The following is a 13,492-nucleotide window of genomic DNA, read 5'->3' as shown; positions in this document are numbered from 1 at the left end:
CCCCACCCCCAGCTTGTAAGGCAAGCTAGAATCAGAGTTAAAAAAAAACAAAAAGGAAACCTTCAACTGGTCCTGCTGTTTTGGGGGAAGAAGCAAAGAAAACAGCTAGGGAACAGAATGATTCCCGATTAGTTATAGGTATGATGGGCACTGCTCAAGAAACCAAAACAATTTGTGTCTACCCAGAACATCCTGATTCATTCATTGGTATTTTTCAAGATGCCTTTGGGATATTGAATCAGACACCAACATTTCTGTCAAAGGACAGACGGGAAACAAGTTAATCATTTTCTCTTGCCAAACTGCTTTAAAGAGTCAAGTTATCCACTATTCTATCATACATAGCACATCTAGTTTTATTTTAACTTTCCCAGGTTCTGTCCACGCTTTTAAAAAACAGTCTAAACTGTCTCCAGCATTCTGAAATGAACTGTCCATTACTTCCTGATATATTATGAAAAAAAAATACTAGTAGAATGTAATCCTAAATAATTTAAATTTGCTCCACATATATGTGTGTGTGTAAATGTCCATGAGTTTTAAATCCTTCAAAATACCAGGGGCATTTTAATTAATTATTCTCCCGCTGCCTCTAAAACTTTTTTATTGTTGTTGTTGTTCATCAGCCAGATGTTTAGTCTGGGTTTGACATTTTTATCCATCAATCAAGTCCTTTCCAAGGATCTGAGATAGGCAGGTACTGGTAAATGTACTGTCAAATGTATTGTTGCAGGATATAAGTTGTTCCAAGCCTTTTGCAACTGATTGATTGATGGTAACTTTGTCAAGGTTGAAGGTGTTCAAGGGATGCCCCAGAAGTTTTGGGATTGCATCCAAGATTGCACTTATTACTGTTGGTTCTATCTTTGCTTTCTTTTGCCACTGTGGTCATACTTCTATTTGCACATCATTGTATTTCATGATTTTCTCCAGTTCTCTCTTATTCTGCTGGCTCCAGGTATTGCCACATCCACTATCCAGAGGGGTTTTTTTTGCCTTTCTTATCATCAGTGGTTAAATCTGGTGTATTATGTGGCAGGTGACCCTTTGAATTCTAGCACATTTTAGCTACTTTCCATTACTTTGTCTATTTTGTAGTCCCACCAATATTTCTTGCAGATATTCCAATGCACCATTGTTGTTATTTCACAATGTCATAGTTTGTAGTCAATCTGTGCAATCTTCTTGCAATAGCTAACTAGGTTTCTTCAGTTTTTTTGCAGAAGTGGCATGTGCTGTCTGGTGCTGTGGCTCTCAACTCTGGCTTTTATATGCATTTGTTCTTAAGCCTTGGTCTTGTGCAGCCAGAATTAGCCTCTGTTAGTCTCTTTCAACACCAAATTCTGATGTACTCTTGATAGTTCACTTAAAGGAAGTCCCAATCTTCTCCTTTACACACTAGGCCTCTATATCACATCTCTACAATTGCACAGCACTGAATTTTAACTCCAGTAGAGTTAATTTTTTTGCAGACTGAGCCAAAACCCTGCCAAAATCCTTGTTAATAGTTTACAAGGCAAAATTACTGAGCTATTTCCTTTCATCTACACCACTTAATAGTTGGTGGACCAAAACAGTTTATAAATTCATACACATATTGATTATGTGCCATTAAGTCTTATTTGGCTCTTAGCAAACAACATAGATTTTCTCTACGTCAATTTACCCTAACCTGGTTTTTCTAATCTTCCAATGATGTTCTCCTCACCACTGTAACTGAGTCCATCTACCTTGCTGTTGATTGTCTCCTCCTTCCTTCACCCTTTTCCAGCATTAGAACCTTTCTGAAGAGCTGAGTCTTTGGCAATGTGTATGAGTGTGAGTGTGTATACCACATCACGCACGGAAATGCAACTATATATTTTTAAGTTACTTTCAAAGACATCTGAACCAGTGGTGGAATTCAAATTTTTTAACTATTGGTTCATTGGGCGTGGCTTGGTGGTCATGGCAGGGGAAGGATACTGCAAATTCCCCATTTCCTCTTCACTCCTGTGGGAAGGATATTGCAAAATCTCCATTCCCACCCCACTCTGGGGCCAGCCAGAGGTGGTATTTGCCGGTGCTCCAAACTACTCAAAATTTCCACTACCAGTTCTCCAGAACCTGTAAGAACCTGCTGAATAGCACCCCTGATCTGAACATGGAATACCATTCATTAAAACAGGAGTGTAAATCAAGCACATTTAGACTCCGGAGAGTTTTGACTGTACCTAAGGCTTTATAGATACTTAAGTACTTAGCTGTTCCTGAATTGTTCTTTTCCTCACAGAAATTACAGCAAACCCATCAAAACTAAGACAGCAAACTATTCATTCAGCTCAAAAAAGTTCCCAGAAAAAGTGAACATACTTTTAAAGAACTTTGTTAGAATATTTTATATTGGATTTTGGAAATTCCACCAGCAAAATATCCAGCAGATCCTTCAGGTAAATCTATTTAAAAATGACTTAACTGTAGTATCACTTCACTGTTAAACCTTTTTCTTATACTCAGGAGCATACAACCTTTTTAAAAAATAAATTTACATAAGGTTTTTGCTATCTGCAGATTTTTCTTTAGTATTCCATTTATGAAATTCTTCTTTTTGCCTTTCTCTTAAAAAAATAAGTGTGACACGGTGGATAAGCACCCCATATTTTCCTTATGCATGGCTCAAGTAACACAAAATTTGTGTGCTCGTATGTTCCTATTAAAACACTTGTTAACACATCCTATACCAAGCATCCAAATATAAATCACCTGACCATGGGGCTGCTGCAATTGCCGTAAATGTGAAAAATGGTCATAAGTCGCTTTTTCCAGTGCCATTGTAACTTTGAATGTTCACTAAATGCCCTGTTGTAAGTCAAGGACTACCTGTACTAAAGTTTTTCTCAGGGACCTTCAAATTCTAATTGGCTCACAGAGTTACCTTCAGGTGCATCTCCTTCTTCCACCATGCTAAATATTGTCTCAGCAGAACAAACATTTGGGGACGAAATATGTTTGTGCAGGCTTTCCTGTGAAATATATGGCTCCCTTGCTGAACAAAGCCTGGCTGTGCAATGCCATTAATTGTTTGGAAGCCTTGTTTTCTAACATCTGCCCCTTTCAAATGAGCAAATTACCGAAGAGTGATTATTAGTCACCTTGAAAGCAAAGAGCAAGATGGACCAAGGCAACTCGGTCAGAACTGATTAGGGCAAAACTTCAGATTTAATATTAGCCCAACTCCGTGCAACTACCAGGCCTGTGCTTCCTTTGCTTTCCACACCCACCCACCCCCGGTGTCTCAGCTGGTAGACATAAACCGAACAGGCTCAATACCCTGAAACAGGCTAGCTAAAAGGAAGAATCTGTTTGGACTCGGTTTACAATGAAATAGTTTTAATACAACTTTGTGTGTACGTGTGTATTTGGGATTTTTTTTTTTTAAAGTTTGGCTGAAGAATTTGGACTGTGGCAAAACTGCTTGTCTAGGCTGAAGTATTTCTGATGGGGGGGGAACCCTTCTCTCAAACAATGCACCAAGCAAAAAGCAGCCAATTTGATAAGAAGACTGATATGTCTTTTAGGTGACCTCTGATAGAGGTGGAAAAAAGCACCCCTGGGAATTTTTGATCTCTCACATCATGAAACCAACTATAAAGAGGGGAATAAGCATTTATAATTTTAAAGGACATATTCTCTGAATTGGATTAAGATCCTTCATCCTAACATGGATCTCTCTTACTAATAGGTGTCCCTGCAGATTTTATTCATTGCCGATTATAGGGTTTCATGCTCATCTCCGTTTTAAGGCCCTTGAGCCAGCGCTGTCCAACATCATGGAGCACTGTTACTTTCCCACCAAAGTGGTACCTATTTACCTACTCACATTTGCATGTTTTTGAGTTGCTAGGTTAGCAGGAGGTGGGACATGAAAAAAGAACTCGCCCCCATCGTGTGGCACTCAGGGGTCTTGAACTTGGGCTGCCAGCTTTCTAGCTTACAAGCTCAGCATCTTAACCACTGAGCCACCACACTGCCCTCTCTTACTAATAAAAGAATGAAAATTGCACCTCCCAGTTACAAAGTGATTTAAAAGCATTTTCAACATGTTAAGTCCAACATGTAACTTCAACTCAAATATTTCCTCCCATAAGATTTAACAAAAAAAGCACATTAACCCACAAAATAACCTAGCATAATGCAAACTGTATTCAAAATAATTCATCTGGTCCAGGATTCTATCTCCATTGGCAACCAAAATATTACAAGTAGGTCATGAAGCAACAGCTTTCCAGTGTAGTTACCGTATATTGCCTGTGAATATGGAGATTTTATTTCTTTCCCTTGGAGGACTGCTTCCTCCCAGTAAAATCGAGCAATAAAGTTCAATAGCATAAGATTGGAATCAAACAGTTTCCCCCACCATCTTCTTTCCTTGTGTCAGACACTCAGAATGTTATGTTTAAACTTCAACACAATCTTTAAAATGTTGCGCTCTCTCAATGCAGCAGGAATTGCCATCGGATAGTCTACATCTGCCTATCTAAGCAACTTTGTGGTAAGGATCACTAGCAAATAAAATAACGACTAAACCTCATCTGCTTATACCATTCTAGGTACTCCAATCCAAACAGCAAACCTACTTAAATGTCAATTTCTATTTTGATTAATAGGAAAGTCACTCATAGCCCCTATTCATTATTTATTTGTTTATTTATTAAAGTGCAAGTATTTATGTTAATCCTGTCGCATTTACTGTCTTGATCCAATGCCCAGTGAAAGGGTTGATGTGATTAAAGGGCCAGTGGCTCTAAGTAAAGTTCACACAAACATATCCACTTTCTTCCTGCTTTTCCAACAAAGTGCTATACAAAGGACCAAAGGGAAGGAAATATAGTCCAGCCCAATGGCTCTATCACACATACCTCAAACCTTGGCAGACTAGGTAAAAATTAGGGTATTGATGTGCCTGTCGGCTGCCAGCAAAGCTAGCAGCAGACTCAGACGAAGGGTGGGAGGGAGCCTGAGCTAGCTTCAGCACCTTTGGAAGGCTCTGATGAGGAAGCAGAAGCAGAAGCAAAAGCAGAGGTAGATACAGAGCCATGGCTTTTTGTCCGCCCCCAGGGGGAAAGGCAGCTGTCTTCCAGGTCTGACCTGAGTGAGTGAGGGGGAGGAACAGATGTGGCCCTTCCCAGATGCGAGTATGCGTAGAGAAGAGAAGGAGAAGGAGGAGAGGAGAGGAGAGGAGAGGAGAGGAGAGGAGAGGAGAGGAGAGGAGAGGAGAGGAGAGGAGAGGAGAGGAGAGGAGAGGAGAGGAGAGGAGAGGAAGGCAATAAGCCGGCTCTCAGGGAAAAGAAGTTGTAAATCCTAGCAAGTCCCTCCCTGACTGGGAAAAGACTTTCATTTATGACTAATTATTTTTCATTTTGTCTATCCAACGTGAATAAAGACTGTTCGTACCCTGTTTTAAGAAAAAAGGGGTTTGTGTTACTCGTGAGTAAGTGGTTTCTCATTGTTTGTGAAGGCTGGGTCAGCACAGGTATAATGTTCAGCAAAACATTGCTCCCTCTGCAAAAGCCTTGTATTACTAGTTTCTCCATGCAACCACAGTTTCTGCTAACATCCTGCACAAAGAAATGTGGTCCAAGCAGGGTACCATCACTTCTAGCCTTGCCTAATATCTTAAGTCATTCTTGTACATTTTCTGACTGGGAGAAAACATGAATTACATTGAAGCAGAGATGCCCTTGTAAGGCATTCCTATAAATACAGCTGCCAAGGGCAGTTCCTGCTGTCTGTGGCAACTCCATACTTTTCCCAATTTGTAGAGAAGTTTGGATTACAGAAAGGAGAGCCACCCCCATCCATAGTGAGGAGGAACTCTAGAAGAGAGGCCAAGTGAGCCTACATACATAGGGACCATACATCATACATACATAGAGACCATACATCAAGTTCCCATTAAGAAGATTTAATGCTCAAGATTATACACAAGAATCTAGTCAACTAAGGTCAGCACTAAATTAGATAAGAGTTAAAGATCAGAGTTAACAGAATTCAAACGGGCACTGGAGTTGGATAGCTTCTGGCAACATAACAACTCCAGGCTGATTCCTCTCTTGACTCTTTCTCCACACTCTGCCTCTTCTTCTTCTCTTAGATCTGTGAGATTTGTGCTAATTAAGGCAACCAAAGAAGCCATGATAGCTCCAACATTTTAACACTGCTTTGAAGTTCACTGCAGAATAGTTAGTAGCCTGATGCTGCAGGATCTAAAACATCTTGTGATCCAATGCTGGTTATGCCCCAGCTTTAGGAAACCGGCAAGACATATGTGCCTTGCCAAGTCACATTGATTTCTCAATAAATGTTTGTTATGCTTCAAAGACTCCTTAAAAATTGCAGCATTTTTTTTTCCTAAGCAGGCCAATTTACTCCTAAATTGTTTCTTGTTCTCATAGAAGAAGGTACCGAGACATCTGAAACCCTTACAAAAATTGGAGATTAGATAGGATGGTTCGGTTTTTGTATTTTGCTTATTACCAAGCCTGGCTAATTAGAAACCTTGATTTTGGAGGTGCTTTCACAGCTGCTTAACAACTAAACACATCATTCAAAGTTTCATCCTCCAAGATCCCTTCCAATCTTATGAATAGGTGATCTTTTACAACAAAAAGTAGCCCAATAAAAGCTCAGATAGATAAAAGAAACCCTGCAAACATTTTTTTTCTGATAATAACCCACCAAAAAGGCAAGAAGATGGTCAAGTCACTTGCCTATAACAGATCTGGGAAACAGAAACCACACAGCTTCCCCTTCCAGCCCTGGAAGGTGAACAATAGAGGAAGCAGCAAGGGAAATGGAGCAAGAAAACACCAGAGGAGGAATGAGAGCATGTATAAAAAGCATGTGTGGCTTGACTGCAATTTTCCAACCTAGTACGGTAATCATTTGCACTAATCATGATTAGTGGAGTTCATTTATTTCCAATTTGCTCAAAAGCTATTTATTCACAAATGCTTAGTCTCAAGAGCTGCTCCATAATAAATGAGAAGGCATGTACAGACTGGCTTTTGAATATACAATATATACATTTCTCATTAATTGGGAAGACTGATAGAATTTAGCTAACCAGGAGGAGGCAGAGTGGAGAGGTGTTCTTCTGAAAAATAAAGATAAATTATTATTCCTTACCTGGTTTCTCCTGCCAATCCGACTAGGAGTAAGAGATTTTGACGGGGACTTGACATTTTGAGATGCCATACTGCCATTTTCAGCAATCTTTCCCAAGCTCATAACTGCTGCCATTGCTGTGTATTGAAAGGGCAAATATGCACCCTCAAAACAGTTGAGAATCTTGGTGCTGCTGTACAACCGCTTAAGATTTGGAGTTTGTTCTCTGGAATTATAAACAGACATACATATAGTATAGTGTCTTACCAAACCATATAACTCAAAACTATGATCGCCTATATGTACTGCATGACACTTCCTTTAAGAATGAAGCAACAAAACTAATGAGGAGAATGGGAAGGCAAGTATTTTATTGATTAGATTTTATTATTATTATTATTTACAATGTTAAATTGTAAAATGTTTTATCCCATCTTTCCCCTAGGTGAAATACATGTACACTTCTTGCATTCTTGCTCATTTTTTCCCCTCCATATCAATAAGCCTATGACAGTGATGGCTAACCTTTTTGCCATCGCGTGCCAAAAGCGTGGGGAGCGTGGGGGGGTTGCGCACGTGTGTGCCCACACCCATAATTGAATGCTGCGCCCTGCCCCGCCCCCTCACATGCACGCGCAACCCCCTGCCGACCCCCACTTTTGGCATCCGATGCCATGGTGGGCCTGGTAGGCCTGTTTTTTTCACCCTCCCCAGGTTCCAGAGGCTTTCTAGGAGCCTGGGGAGGGCGAAAACAGCCTTCCCCACTTCTGCGGAAGCCCTCTGGAGGCCGGAAACAGCCTGTTTCCCGGCTTCTGGTAGACCCAGAAGGCCCGAAAATCAGATGACCGGTGCATGCATGAGCACTGGAGCTGAGCTAGGGCAACACTTGCGTGCCCACAGATATGGCTCCGCGTGCCACCTGTGGCACACGTGCCATAGGTTCACCATCAAGGGCCTATGAATTTTAAAACCCTTTCAACAACCACAAGGCAAGTACTGTATTGTACTTTTTTACTATCACAATTGGGACTGGAACTTTTGTTGCTAAGCAATGGGATCATTGAATCCTTACATGAGCTGTGGTGGCACAGTGGTCAGAATGCAGCATTGCAGGCTAATTCTACTGACTGCCAGGAGTTCGGTTCTGACCAGTTCAACATTGATTCAGCCTTCCAACCTTCTGAGGTGGGTAAAAGGAGGAATCATATTGTTGGGGGCAATATGCTGACTCTGTAAACCGCCTAGAGAGGACTATAAAGCATTATGAAGCGATATAGAAGTCTAAGTGATCAGATAATTTCCCTGCTGTTGATAACCAAGGTATAATAATCAATGATTAAAATTACATGAAAATGACTCAAAATAATCTGCCTTTTCATTTCTAAAAACTGCCCCAAATCCATCTTCTCAAGGATCTTTGGATTAAGTATTGATATAAATCTCCAAGTCTTGGAATGGGTTTTAGATTAAAGCAAATCTATGATAATTTATTGCCTAGGTTCACACTAAGCCACAACATGACTTAGTTTGGCTTTGGCTTAGAAAAATCCATGAGCCTAGAATTGTTTTGTAAATGGTGGTTTATTATCTACCTGGAAAGGATGATTTCCATCCTCTCTAATTTTGTCACTGAGCTAAGCTAGGTGCTAAGATCTTTATTTATTGTTCATCCATAATCATTGCTCTAAATAACTGTGTTCTGTTCTATGATTAATTCTTCACTTTTTATTTTTTATTTCTTTTATGACATTTACTATTACTAATTTTATTAGCATAAAGCTTAAGTCTGACACAAATACATATGGTACTTTCCCCCCAGCTTTCTATACCATTTGAAGGCAGATTTTAGCATGTATATATTGTACAGTAATGTTTTGGGGTTTTTTACAATATTTTTACCATATTTTAATATTTTTATACTGTTAAAATGCCTTCACCTTCATTGTTGTTAAGAAAGGCAAGTTATAATATTTTATTGCCACAATGAGAATGAAAAAAGAATAAAAAACAAAATGTCCCCAACTTGGGTTCCTTTATTATATAACATTTTAAAAGTAGATAATTTAAAAATAAAGGCTTCATACAATTTCTCTATTTTTAAGAGGGCAGAGTGCATTTAATGAAAGAATCCAAAACATATCCCAACATTTTCAAAGAAAAAAATTAATAATCTGGGAAGTGTAATTATTCTGCATAATTAAAGCAGCAGCTATTAAAGTATCATATCAACTCTGATCAAGCCATCTTGATTCATCATTATCCCATTTATTTTCAGCATATCGCAATTCAAACGAATTCAGATATACAACTGTATCTATGTCTCAAACTGATGATGTAGACTTTTCCACATCATAGAACATCAAACTCTTTCAGACCATGGAATCTCTTAATTAAAAAAAAAATCCACAACACCTTTTCAGGGGGTAAAGCCTTAGTGATAAAAAATAAACGGATGTATTTGAAAAGTGGGTGGGAAATCTTAGTGCTTGTGGAATCCCATCAAAGTCTCATGATACTCTAGGATTCTGCAGAATTCTGCTTAAAGAATCCTGATGCAGACAATACAGAGAGTAACATAAAAGGAAGACTATGATGAAAAACTAGAAGAGAAAAACTCAGTAGGAGAAGAATGACTCAGAACATTTTTTTTTAAATAAAATATTGGCACAAATAACAGCACTGGACAGAAAAGGATTTACCTCAAGGACAGAAAGAAAGCTAGACAGACCTGCTGCCTAGTATACCGAGAAAGGATCAAGGACTATAGGTCAGGAACCTATCATGCCTGGTGAATCTTCTCAATTTCAATGTTATCAAGAAAAAAAGGAAGCCAAATTTACAATCTGCAATTACTGTCATGCTACATGTGCGATCCCACGTTGTAGTTGGTGTAAAAGTACACATTTTTTTAAAAAAAGCACAGAAGCATTGGAAATTGGACCGTGAATACTCTGTACGACACAACTGTTTAGATATTTTCATAAGAACAAATACAGCTTTTGTAAAACTACAGTTTAGTTTGCTTTCAAGAAAATGCAGCATTTTTCGCACATCTTTTGGACTGGGCTGTCTCACACAAATGTTAAGCTCAGCTGTCTCTTAAAGCCTCCACACCTTCAATGGCATCTTCTGCCAGTTAGAATGTCAACAGAAGACTAACAATGCAGCAGAAACTTAATTTTTTATGGTCACATTCTCATGAAATGTTTCCCTGAGGAAAATGATCTTTGCCCTCAAGGAGCGAGTTCCCAGGACATTGATGTAGTTTTAATGAAAGCTACACACAAACTGGCCAGTTGCACTGTCAAAAAATGGACCTGTTTAGATGAAGGGTAAAAAAGGAAGCATTATCACAGGTTAAAGTTCACAGGAATGCCCCCTTCGCTTCCATTTGGATCCAGGCCCTCCAAGAAAAAGAGCAAGCAATAGCTGCAAGACTCAAAAGCATTAACACATATAAATAGACTACTAGAAGCTACCAACAGCAAACGAATCAGTGGGCTTTTGACAAAGGCCAGCTCAGAGGCAATGTCAGTGGTCAGCCCAAAGACCATGAAAAAAAGGCCCTCAGAGACGATTCATGATTTAAATAAGAAAAATACAAAAACAAAGAAATAAAATTAAACCAAGGCTTGCTGTTTCTCATTCAGTCTCAACAGGAAGAAACTTGCTAAATTTGTTTCCTCTGTTGGGATTTAAAAAAAAAAAACCTGAGGAAAGAGGTAATTACCTAAGTGAACACCAGACTTTTATACTAACCACTCTTTAATCCTATATATATATCCTCATAAGTAAGTCATATTAAAGTTCAGTGTGACTTACTCCCAAATGCATATTCACAGAACTACAGGCTCATTAATATAAATTAAACTTTTCCACCCTGAGCCCATTTCCAAAGACCATAGCTCACTCTCTTTGTTTTCCTCCTGTTTCCCTTCATGCTTTTAAAGAAAAAATTAAAAGCCCCAACTATGATTTCTCTCATACTGCCTTCCCCATGAAGTATATGTTGGATTAAAAAAAATAGCAAGATGGGTATGCATGCTTGTATGTAAAAAAAATCCCATCATTCCCACCAATATTGCCAGAGAACACAAAGATGATTGGAGATTGTAATCCAACAATGAAGGATACACAGATTGGGTGCGTCCTCCAATAGAAAGATCAGAGCAAGAAGCAACAGGATTATAAGGCCCTCTAATTATGCCCCCTATCCTTACTTAATAATGTAGGGGACCAAATCCAAATCTGTACAGATTTGGATTTGGTCCCCTACATAACTGTACAAATTTGTACAGTTCCAAATCTGTACAAATTAGACCAAAGAAAACACTGTTAACATTTCCAAATCTATTATTGTTAGGGCACCCAAAGCAGGAAACTATCTCACAAAGGATGTTTAACATAACTAATTAAGGATGAGTTGGGTTGAGAGGAGGACTGGTCCAAAGTCGCCTTGCCGACTTTCATGCCTAAAGCAGAATTAGAACTCACAGTTTCCTGGTTTCCAGTTTAGTGCATTAATCACCATATCAAACTGGCCTATTAATAGTAATTAACATGCACATAATTATGTAATAATATTAATATTGTATTATTAATAATAATAATGCTAATTGGCTAGGTTCACAGATTAAACTATTGTTTGGCTTATTTTCCCAAATACTAAACTATTAATCAACTTTTACAAACCAGATTTTAGCTTAGACTAATATGTGAATCAAATCAAGCCATGTGATATCAGTGTGTGTGTGTGTGTGTGTGTGTGTGTGTGTGTGTGTGTGTGTTTTCCTATAACTTTTCTTACTCATTTAGCAATTTACAAACCTGCCAAGATCTGTGACTAAAATGATTACAATACTACAAAGACCTCCAGATTTTCTCAATACTTGAGAAGTGAGACCAAAGCGTGACCATTCACATTTTTTTACAAAACTTGTGGCATCGTGATCAAGCTCTTTGCTGCAAACCTTATTTGTCTGCTCATGTGTGTCTTTCCTCAAAGTCCTGTTTAACAAACTTGGTTATAAAAAGCAGAGAATCTGGCTACACATCTTAGTGCAATTCAATGTTTTCATTCAATACTGCAATTGATTGGAAGCCCATTGCCAGATACTGTATATAAGGTACATTTAGTTAAACATCACGCCATGTTGGATGTTGAATGGTGATGATATGATACAGGTTAGAAAAGTGTGGAATTCACACCACTGGACTAACACTATTGCTGTTCCAGCAATTGTTTTTGAAAGGAAGCACAGAGAAATGAATTAACTGTCATACAAATTCACACCGTATCTTACGTTTGCTTTCTAGGCTCTAGCTGAAATTAAGTATTTCCAGAAGGGAATAAGTAAACAATTTCATATTGAACATATAATTCAACATCTTGATGATATCTTGTGTGGGGAATATTTTATGTTTTGATTTGTTTCTAAAGAGCAAATTCAGGTTCCTCTCCTTTTTTGAAATTAAAAAATGTATTTATGTGTTTGATTAATGTATTTATGATTTATGTATAGGTAGTCCTTCACTTACAACCACAACTGAGCTCAAAATTTCTGTTTCTTTGATCAGAGTTTGGAAGAAGCACCGACTCAAATGGGATTATAAAATACCGCAATGGCTGGATCTTGGTCATACTTTGTGGAAAAAAAATATAATGTCACTCGGGGGGTTTTTATACAAAGAGGTTCTTTTTACAGATGCGGGCAGATGGCGGCTGAAGACATTGCAGACACTGTTGGATGAAGGGATTAATTTAACATGGTTACAATATAACCAATTACAATTGAGATGGAAAGAGGACCAAAAAACTGGTATTATGTTGCATGAGGAAGAATTGGTTAGACATATAAAAGAGAAAGGTCCAATGCATATCAAAAGGCTTTATAATGTTTTGCTAGAAAGGGATTCAGAAACTGAATTAGTTAAAGATTGTATGATTAAGTGGGCACAAAATTTTGAAGAACCAGTAATGTTGGAAACATGGGAAAAAATTTGGGTTCAGAATGTTAAATTTACACAGTCGCAGAACCTGAGGGAAAATTTCTATAAAATGTTTTATAGATGGCATTTAGATCCCAAAAAGTTGTCATGTATGTACCCTAATGTTCAGCCAAAATGTTGGAGATGTGAATGTTTGGATGCTACGTATTATCATGTTTGGTGGACCTGTAGGAAAGTTAAGGCTTTTTGGATAAAAATTTGGTGGGTCATGCAGAATGTTTTGAAGAAAAAAATTCAATTTTCTCCACAACTGTTTTTATTGGGTATAGTTAAGGGTTTTACATTGGGTGAAACAAAATTGATATTGTATATGATAACAGCAGCAAGATTGTTGATA

General features: G+C 38.3%; 1 protein-coding gene across 2 annotated transcripts in view; it reads right to left on the bottom strand.

Annotated features, from left to right (window-relative positions):
- RREB1 (ras responsive element binding protein 1) overlaps positions 1-7,285 on the bottom strand; it is a 70,316-nt gene extending 63,031 nt beyond the window's left edge. For both annotated transcript variants that reach the window (XM_070942524.1, XM_070942523.1), the window contains exon 1: positions 7,168-7,285. In XM_070942524.1, coding sequence (XP_070798625.1) covers positions 7,168-7,281 — 114 coding nt within the window. In that variant the 5' untranslated portion in view covers positions 7,282-7,285. The remainder of the gene's footprint in view (positions 1-7,167) is intronic.
- Between the last annotated feature and the right edge of the window lie 6,207 nt (positions 7,286-13,492).

Source organism: Pituophis catenifer, unplaced genomic scaffold (assembly GCF_029215685.1).
Source record: "Pituophis catenifer annectens isolate HBS135680 unplaced genomic scaffold, rPitCat1.0.hap2 SCAF_3, whole genome shotgun sequence".
Taxonomy (NCBI): Eukaryota; Metazoa; Chordata; class Lepidosauria; order Squamata; family Colubridae; genus Pituophis; species Pituophis catenifer.
The sequence above is the reverse complement of the archived record's forward strand: the minus strand, read 5'-3'. Positions and strand labels throughout refer to the sequence as shown.